Below are 9,754 nucleotides of genomic sequence, written 5' to 3' on the forward strand. Positions count from 1 at the left end.
TTAGGCCAATTTCCCCTAAAATTCCTGATAGTGGGAGTACATTACTTCACAAAATGGATAGAGGCGGGATTTGTCGCCAAAATCACAACAAAAAGCGTTTGGACGTCGCTGAGAAGGAAACTTACATTGTGAGAAATTTTCTTAAGGAATCTATGAAACAACGAATTCAGATTTGACTCTTCTTGTTTTGATTTGTGTTTTTCGAGTTTCTGAAGATGAAAATGATGAAATTGTTTATGGATTAGTGAAGATGATAAACACAATCTTGTGGGATTAAGAAGAGATAAACAAAAGGGGATTAAAGTTCTTGAGTAGATATGAAGGTAACCTGGAGATATGAATGAAGAATGTTTTTTTTTTCTTTTCAGAATTTAGTAATCTTATATAAATTGATAAATATGAAAAACATTTATTAAATGTATTTTTAAATAAATTAACGATTTAATTAAAAATAACGTGACTTGTTAGCATGACACTATAGTTAAAGTGTCACATCATAAATGAAGAAGACACAAACAAAATTGAATAAGAATCACAAAAATTCAAAGACCATCAAAATTAAAAAATAGTTAATTTTATAATAGAGAGACCAATCATTTAAAATTATCAAATTAGAAGTAAAAGTAGTAAAACTAAATTCTAATATAATTGGTAGTACCAAAAAGAAATTGCATCTATTTTGTTCTGTTAACTTTTTTATTTCCGATTATGACAGCAGTAAACGTCATCATCTTTGACGAGTCTTTATTCCTCTCATCCCACCCAATCCAACACAGAATGCACCACCAACCAAATTACTCCAAGACCCAATAAATCAGTTTCGCTGAAACCCTAACCACCAAACTATGGCTTCTTCTCTCAATCTCTCCACACCCTCTCTCTCGCGTCCACGGTCAGTTTCACCCTCTCAATTTCTCTTCATGTCACGCCACACTATTATTCATTATCGTTTCTCGAACCAACCATTTTCATACAATTATATTTCCTTACAGAAATTATGTTATGGCGTGTAAAAAATATAAGGATTTATCTTTAGTTTTGATGAAACCGCTTTGTTAGGTTCTATCTTACTCAAGCTTAAACCTAATTGTAGTCAATGTTACTGAAAATTAATCCATATTGTCATAATTTTCACTTGTGGTGGATTGCATATTTTAAATTTTTTTAGCTTATTTAATGAACAGAGCTATAAATTTCTTCAATCAATTGAGTTGAGTATGTAATTATCTTATTGACTTAATTATCTTTTACTAATTGTAGCTTTTGTCTCCTCTTCTGTTCAATATAGGTCATGCAGAAATTTCAAATTGTTCAATCAGCTGAGCAGTATAAATTCATCTAAGCTACATGTGCGTGGCTCAGATTTGGCATTTGTTCGGCTAAGCTCTAAATTCCCTTCATGTCTCAATGCTGTAAGTAGAATTAAAGCTGCATTGACCTCTGGAGGAGGAGACTTAAAAAACGAAGATATGGTTGGTGTTGAATCCGCACAACCCGACCCAGTAGCACTTGGAATACTGGGAGTAGACACAGCTTTAACAGGCAGTGGTTTTGCTGATGACAACGATGACTTTGATTCGGACAGTCCGACAAAAGGTTTTGCTTCCATTCCCGAGGCCATTGAAGACATTCGTAATGGAAAGGTTGTTACTCTCTGTCTCTATGGGTATTCTTTTAACTGTTAATGCAAGGAAGGCTTGTATTGTTAGAAGTTTTGGTTTTATGTTGCCGCCACTTAGCTTTTTGTTATTAATTGACATTAGTATTTCAGATGGTAGTGGTTGTAGATGATGAGGATAGAGAAAATGAAGGGGACCTAATAATGGCAGCACAGTTGGCAACACCTGAGGCCATGGCTTTTATTGTGAAGCACGGAACTGGTATTGTTTGTATAAGCATGAAAGAGGAAGATCTAGAAAGATTAGAGCTTCCTTTAATGGTCAACAGTCAGGATAATGATGAGAAACTCCGCACAGCATTCACTGTGACTGTGGTATGTACAATTTGGTGCGTACATATTTATATCTGGAGTTACTTCTGTATCTATCTGATCATGGCCTTCCATTGTTACATCTTCTAAAAACTATATATACCCACCTTATAATATGGTCTGCTTTAGGTAATAATTTATCTCATCTCAGCTTCACTTCTGTAGGCATTAAGTTTGACAAAAATTCAGTGCTACTTCACTTTGTTGCATTTAGTATCTCCTGTCTCCCAGGATTGAACGGACATATACTTATTATATGCTAGAATAATATCCTGTCATAAAAAGTTATTGAAATTTGATAAACTATTATTGTGGTAGATTGATTTTCTCTATGTAATTCAGGAATTTATCTAAGCAATATGCTATGTATCAACTTTTTACATGACATTTGTAGGATGCGAAACATGGTACCTCCACAGGGGTGTCAGCTCAGGATAGGGCAACCACAGTTTTGGCCCTTGCATCCAAAGATTCAAAACCAAGTGATTTCAACCGCCCAGGCCATATTTTCCCACTAAAATACAGGGAGGGTGGTATCCTGAAGAGAGCTGGACATACGGAAGCTTCAGTTGATCTGGCAGTACTTGCTGGTTTGGATCCTGTCGCAGTTCTATGCGAGGTTGTGGATGATGATGGTTCCATGGCTAGATTACCTAAGCTTCGCCAATTTGCTGAGCGTGAAAATTTGAAAGTTATATCTATTGCTGACTTGATAAGGTATGTGGTAGCATTTTGTGAAAGATGTAGTAAAATACATTGTTTGAATTTTATGTTGTCGATTATGTTCATATTTTATTTTCAGTTACAACCCGGGACGGATCTAAGGGGAGGGTTGGCATGGGTCCTGACCCCTCCTTCCCTTTCATGAAATACAATAGAAGAATACAAAGATGACATTTTTAGATTAATATTAATAGAGAGTTGAAGCAACTGAACCAAAATATGATCAATGTTTTCAACTGTTAAGAGTCCCACATCGGATAATATATGACCTGAACATGTGTTTATAAGTGGAGGTAGTCTTCACTCTACCAACCGGTTTTGTAGGGTTGAGTTAGACCCAACCACATTTCTTAACATGGTATCAGAGGCTCGTTTAAAATTCGATGGACCACCTATTATGGTTTCCGCTATCAGGGCCACTCACCATTTATTTCCACGCTTCAGACATTCAATCCTGGGCGTGAGGGTGTGTGTTAAGAGTCCCACATAGGACAATATATCCTGAACATGTGTTTATAAGTGGGGGCAATTTTCACTATACCAACCGGTTTTGTAGGGTTGAATTAGGCCTAACCACATTTCTTAACATCAACCATGAGCAAATAAATACCCCATCTATTATAAGCATGCAATTGAGGAAATGGAGTGAACCTCTAATAAAATGAATGGACTAAAAAGATGGTCCATGCGTCTCTTTTGATTTTTATACCAATTTGCCTTTTTCTCTCTTCCTAAAGTAAGGAGGTTCTAGGTCTTAAGGGAAACATTAATGAAAAAACGAGTCATTCGACAGTTTCAATTATTTCATTGTTCTAATTTAACTTTAATATACTATAACAACCAAGTTTTGTCCCACTAAGTGAGGTTGACTACATTGATCAAACAACGCTGTAATGTTTATCAAAAATCATATTTCTATCCGACTAGTTAATCTCAAGATTTTTCCTAATAGTTTCTCTTATGATTTTTCTAGATCTTCCCCTATCTTTAGTTGTTTGACTACCTTTCATCAGATCTATTCTACTTACAACAGAATCCACATGCTTTCTTCTCTCTACCACAACTCTCTCTAATGTTGTTATTTCTAATCTTATCTCGTCTAGTCTTATCACACATCAATCGCAACATCCTAATCTCTGTTATACCTATTTTATTTTGTATTGGTTCTTTACCGTCCAATGGTGTGTCCTGTACAACATCGCTAGTTCTACGGTTGTCAGATAAATTTGCCTTATGTTTGAGTGGTACTTTCGTGTCATATAAAACTCCCGAAACACTCCTCCATTTCAACCACCCAACTTAAATTTAATTGTTTACGTCTCATTCTATTTCTCCTTCATTTTGAACTATGGACCTAAGATATTTAAACCGGATAATCTGTGGTATGATATGGTCTTCAACTTTCACGTCTAGATTATAAACATTTCTCCTTTTGCTAAACTTACACTCCATATACCCTGTCTTACTTTTGCTTAGGCAAAAATCATATGTTTCTAAGGTTTATCTCCAAGTCTTCAACCTCTCATTTAACTCCTTCCTTGACTCTCCAAATAGAACTATATAATCTGCAAAAAAATATACATCTCGGTCTCTTGGATGTGTTCCGTCAGTACATCTAAAACTAAAGTAAAACGGTATAGGTTTAGAGTTGAAACTTTTTGCAATCCTATTGTTATAGAAAACCCGTTCGTCTCTCCACCTTGTATCCTCACACTAGTCGAGACCCCCTCATACATATCTCAGATAGCTCAAATGTAGGCAATCCTAACCCTTTTATTGACTTTCTACAAAATCTCTCTTGACACTCTATCATATGCCTTCTCCAAGTCGATGAAAATTAAGTGCAAGTCTTGTTGATTCATTCAATACCTCTCCTTCACACGCCATAATAGATAAATCGCTTCATTGTCGACCTCCTAGGCATAAAACCAAATTGATTATTACTAACTTGAGTCTCTTTTCTTAGTCTCTGCTCGACCATTCTTTTCCATAACTTCATGGTATGACTCATAAGTTTAATGCCTCTATAATTTACACACTTTTGTATAACCCGTTTGTTCTTATAGATGAGAATTAATGTGCATCTTTTCCATTCATTTGACATTTATTTTTTAAAACATTAATTTTTACTCGGATCCCTTTCATTCTACCACCACGATTCTTTACCCCTAGGTCCAAAACCTCTTGATTCTCCTAGCGTCGCTTTTGCTACTTTTTTTATCTCTTGTGCCATCTTGTCCCACATATCATTTGCACTTTCTTGGACTTATCCAAAGTCTCCCTCAAAGTTTATGTGTTGGAAAATCTTTTGTTTTTCACCCTTCAAATATCACCTCTTGATCCGTGGAGCCCACTTGTTGTATCTTCTCTTTGCTCTCCTCTTGACTCTTACATTCATAACCAATACTAATATTCTATGTTGGCATAACTGTAATATAATTAAAATAAATAATGTTTTCTCCCTCTCACAATGAGTAACTCAGACACTTTGAAGTTTCAAGAAAATATTAATTACTTGTTTTTTAATCGTACTCTCTAATTAATATTAATATTAGTTTCATCATTCTCCGGTCAATATTTTTTAGTATTGATTTATGGTAATGATGATTACTCTGATACTTTATAAGGATAAGTTCATAAAAATCTTATTTTTTCTTCATTTATATATTTTTCTTAGCAATGTGAAATGTTCAAATGAGTCAGTTTTAGTGGTTGCTATCAGTCAATTTTAATGATTGCTTATGCGGTAAGTTTGTTTTCTTTCTATTTTGTGCATTTCACTCTATGTATTTTCAATTACCATTACAAAAAATTGAAATCCTATTTTGCTTATCTTCCATTAAATTCCCCTGCATCGCAACTAATAAACAAAAACTCCTATAAGCACCTTAAAAATTTCTATGGTTATTCTGCCTTTTTCACACTTCTATTTTTTTTGTTCCTTACCTCCTTCCTGGATACTTTTGTTGCTTTTTTGGCTACTCGTCAAGGAGATTAAGACCTATTAGTCTGGCAGGTATAGAAGAAAGAGAGATAAATTAGTGGAACGTGCTGGTGCTGCACTAATACCCACAATGTGGGGGCCATTCACAGCTAACTGTTATAGGTCACTTTTAGACGGGATGGAGCATATTGCGATGGTAAAGGTGAGAAATCTTGAGTTTATATAGATTTATGTACACGGAAGGCAATACAAATGAAGTTCTGATAGTTTGACTTTGATTTTTACTAAATCGAAAAGAAAAATGTAAGCATGAGAAGGATACCAATATAGTAGAGCAGTATGATTTTGCTCAATCAGCACTTCTATGTTAAGCATTCAGCTCTGCATTAGTGCATTATTTTATATTCTTCAATCCCACCTTTTTTAGGAATAATATATTGATAATGGCCTATTGTTACATTTGTTTGTAGCTGTTAGAATTTAAAAAACTAAATATAATGGGGTATAATTTATTTATTTTAGAAAAATTTTCTGAGTCACATTGATGCTGCTGTTTTCCATACTTGAGTTCAATCCTATGTTTTGAATTCACAATATTCCAATGTATACCATGTTTTGAAATCAGTACCTTGCGAACAGATGCTTAAGCTATTGGCATAAAAGAAATGGCTTCCTTATGGTTATGTTTGGTTTGAGAGGAATGGAGGGAAGGGGAAGGGATCAAAGTCTCTCCTAACCAAATCCCAGCTCTCTTACAAAATGGGGGATTTGGAGGGGAGAGAAAATTTGTTGCAATTTTGGACTTGTACACCCCTTTATTTAATTAGATTTTTTTATTCGAATGGTAAAAATGTAATTTACACTTGTTCCATTAAAATCCATCCCCTTCCCTAGGTTGAACCGACCGAACCGACCCTAAGATGTCAAGCTACATAAAATTAGTCTGCCAACTACGAAAGCGATAATTCCTGAAAAACTTGCCAATGAGATAGCTTGAAATTCTGCATAGTGGTCCTAATGGCTTTGTACAATTCTGATCCAAAATATTTTGGCTTCAGCAAAATAAATATGATATAGAATGCCTGAGCAGGCAGATGAAAATCCATGATTTTTTCAAAATGGAAAAAGAAAAAGGTAAAGAGCTTCTTGATCCATGGTCCACTAATAGGTAAACTTTGAGTTTAGTTTGCTGTAATGCTCACGCAAGATTGAGTGAAGTCTTGGGCAGTCCCAGGGATCAAGTCACTTCTCCAGATTTGAATGTGTTCCCCAGTATTTAATTGAATTATCATCCTGACCTTATTATCATATTACTGACATTATCAGTGTGTGTTTTTCCTTCAGTGAAATTGATGTATATATCTTTTTGCAACATTTAACATTTTGCCTGAAGGATTTGCCATTTGGAGAGCTATTCCAATTTAAATTTGTACATTGCATGATTCAATACAACATTTTAGCCTATGTTATAGTTGGACTTTTCTTTTTTACCAGGGTGACATTGGGGATGGATGTGATGTTCTTGTGAGGGTACACTCAGAGTGTCTCACTGGAGACATATTTGGATCTGCTAGATGTGACTGTGGAAATCAGCTTGCTCTTGCAATGCAACAGATTGAGGCTGCTGGTAGAGGCGTGTTAGTATATCTTCGTGGACATGAAGGAAGGGGTATTGGATTAGGCCACAAGCTTCGTGCTTATAACCTACAGGATGAGGGAAGGGATACCGTAGAAGCCAATGAGGAGTTGGGATTGCCAGTTGACTCAAGAGAGTATGGAATTGGTGCACAGGTAATTCTAATATAAATCATTAGTTACTTGAATATTGAACATCTTATTATACTCAATTATTTTACTGTATATTAAATTCATAGTGATTTACATGATTATTATGGAAATTCTCTGGTAACCGAACTAGATGTTTTAGTTGGTTGCATTCACTCAAAGGTTGGAATCTGAAATTGTAATTGCAGATATTGAGGGACTTGGGTGTTCGTTCTATGAAGCTGATGACAAACAATCCGGCAAAATATGTTGGGCTCAAAGGTTATGGTTTGTCAATTTCCGGTAGGATCCCATTGTTGTCACTTATCACTAAAGAAAACAGGAGATATTTGGAAACCAAACGTTTGAAAATGGGGCACGCCTATGGCTTGGAATTTTACAGCAAATTGAATCATAGTGACAATGGAAATGGTAATGCCGGTAGTGTTGATGATTCCAATGCTGCCCCTGGCTCATAGACCTGCTGTTTTTTTTCTCTCTCTCTCTCTCTAAGATACGCAGCATGCAACAGAAGAAGGGAAGTGTAAATTTCTTGCACTGATTCAGATGGATATATGAAGATAGAAGTGTCCTGCTTCTACTTGTGATTTTTTTTTTCAATTCATTTGCATGATTTGTCTTCTGTCTGGCTATAAAGGTCATTTGAAACTTCATATAGGGTCATGCGATGGGCCTAGACAAATTTGAGGTTAACTTTTCTTGCTTTCTTTTGTAGAAAACTAGAGGTTCTGCTTTTGTATGGTTTCATTTCATCATACAAGAGTTGGTGGGTATTTTTGTGGAGGTATCTTGTAATTGGATAAGTGATTAAGGGTTTTCTTATTATTTATTTTTGGTATAAATTAGATATCTTCCGTGAATTTTTGTTGAATGGTAAGTTGTAGATTATTTAATAATATTAATTTCTTAAATGGAGTTAAATATTTGATTGGGAATTGATTTCTGATAGCTGTCATTGGGAATGCGTGATTAGGATGTACCAGTATTAAAATTTTATAATCTATAATTGAAGCAAAATCTTAGTCGAAAAAACTAGACAAACACCTGTGCTGGTATTGTAAATAATGTTGTTAATCTTTGTAATATATTGTATAATATTTATTAATTAAATAAATATAATATATATTTTAATTGATATATTTGAAATTAAATAATATTAATCATTTTTTTTATCAAATGATTATGTACTTTCAATATAATTAAACAGAATAATTATATTTAATATGATTTTGTTTTAAATATGTTTCTCAGTATTTAGATTAAATTTTGCAAATTTAATGGTTCAAAATTTTGTTTTTTTTCAAATAAGAACAAAAATCTTATTTCATACTATATTTATAATTATAATCAGGGCCAATTTTATCTCACATTTTTGTGTGAATAAATGATAAATAACTATTTTGTATTTATTAATGTATTTGTTAGTGATTAAAATTTGGCTCGTACAATATTTTTATTAGTGATAAATATTATCCCGTGAATTTATAATAATTAGTGTCTTTTATCTTTATGTACCAATGATGATAAGTATTTGTTCTTTTATATATATATATATATATATATATATATATATATATATATATATATATATATATATATATTATTTTCTTTAGAATTATTGATGACAATTAATTATCCTATCTTTATTTTGTATTAATCAATGATAAAGGTATTTTTACCATGTACTTGGTCAAAAATATGTTCACTATGATTTTTTTTATGTATATGTTGGCTATGATAAAAATTATATGTATTGTATATCTTTTTTAATGGATTGAATGTAGAATGTTTTTTCTCGTGTAAATTATTGTTAAAATAACCAAATTGATTAATAATAATTCATTTAAAAATAAGTGAGTCAATAATACAATTTTGAAGTGTAAAAAAATAATTTGTAAATTATAATTATTCTCATTATTGTTTAAATATATTTAATTTTAATTAAATTTTTAGAGATATTTGTCAAATATGTATAATTTTATGATACACTCAAATAACTATTTTACAATTATTCTTATTTTTATTTAAAAATTTAAGAATATTAAATTTATCTAATTATCCAGTGAAAAATAAATATTTTTTTGTGTATGTGCCAAATATTTGTTTAATGACTCTTCTGTTTTAGTTAAGAATTTTGAAGTGTAAAATAATAATAATAATAATAATAATAATAATAATAATAATAATAATAATAATAATATTATAATCATTTTATATACATATTTAATTTTACAATATCACTTAATTATAAATGTTAAATTATTACAAGTGTTTGACTTTCTTTTTTAATTATGTCTAAATATCACCTAGGA

At 32.6% G+C, this 9,754-nt stretch overlaps 1 protein-coding gene across 1 annotated transcript; it reads left to right on the top strand.

The window, feature by feature from the left end:
- The first annotated feature begins 707 nt into the window (after positions 1–707).
- LOC127100957 (bifunctional riboflavin biosynthesis protein RIBA 1, chloroplastic) lies at positions 708–8,302 on the top strand. The gene is made up of 7 exons (XM_051038274.1): positions 708–892; positions 1,289–1,643; positions 1,772–1,993; positions 2,385–2,707; positions 5,730–5,859; positions 7,152–7,448; positions 7,631–8,302. Exons 1-7 carry the CDS (start codon positions 846–848, stop codon positions 7,898–7,900), a joined length of 1,644 nt encoding a protein of 547 aa, XP_050894231.1. The 5' UTR covers positions 708–845; the 3' UTR covers positions 7,901–8,302.
- The last annotated feature ends 1,452 nt before the right edge of the window (positions 8,303–9,754 follow it).

This window comes from Lathyrus oleraceus, chromosome 7 (assembly GCF_024323335.1).
Source record: "Lathyrus oleraceus cultivar Zhongwan6 chromosome 7, CAAS_Psat_ZW6_1.0, whole genome shotgun sequence".
NCBI classification, from domain to species: Eukaryota; Viridiplantae; Streptophyta; class Magnoliopsida; order Fabales; family Fabaceae; genus Lathyrus; species Lathyrus oleraceus.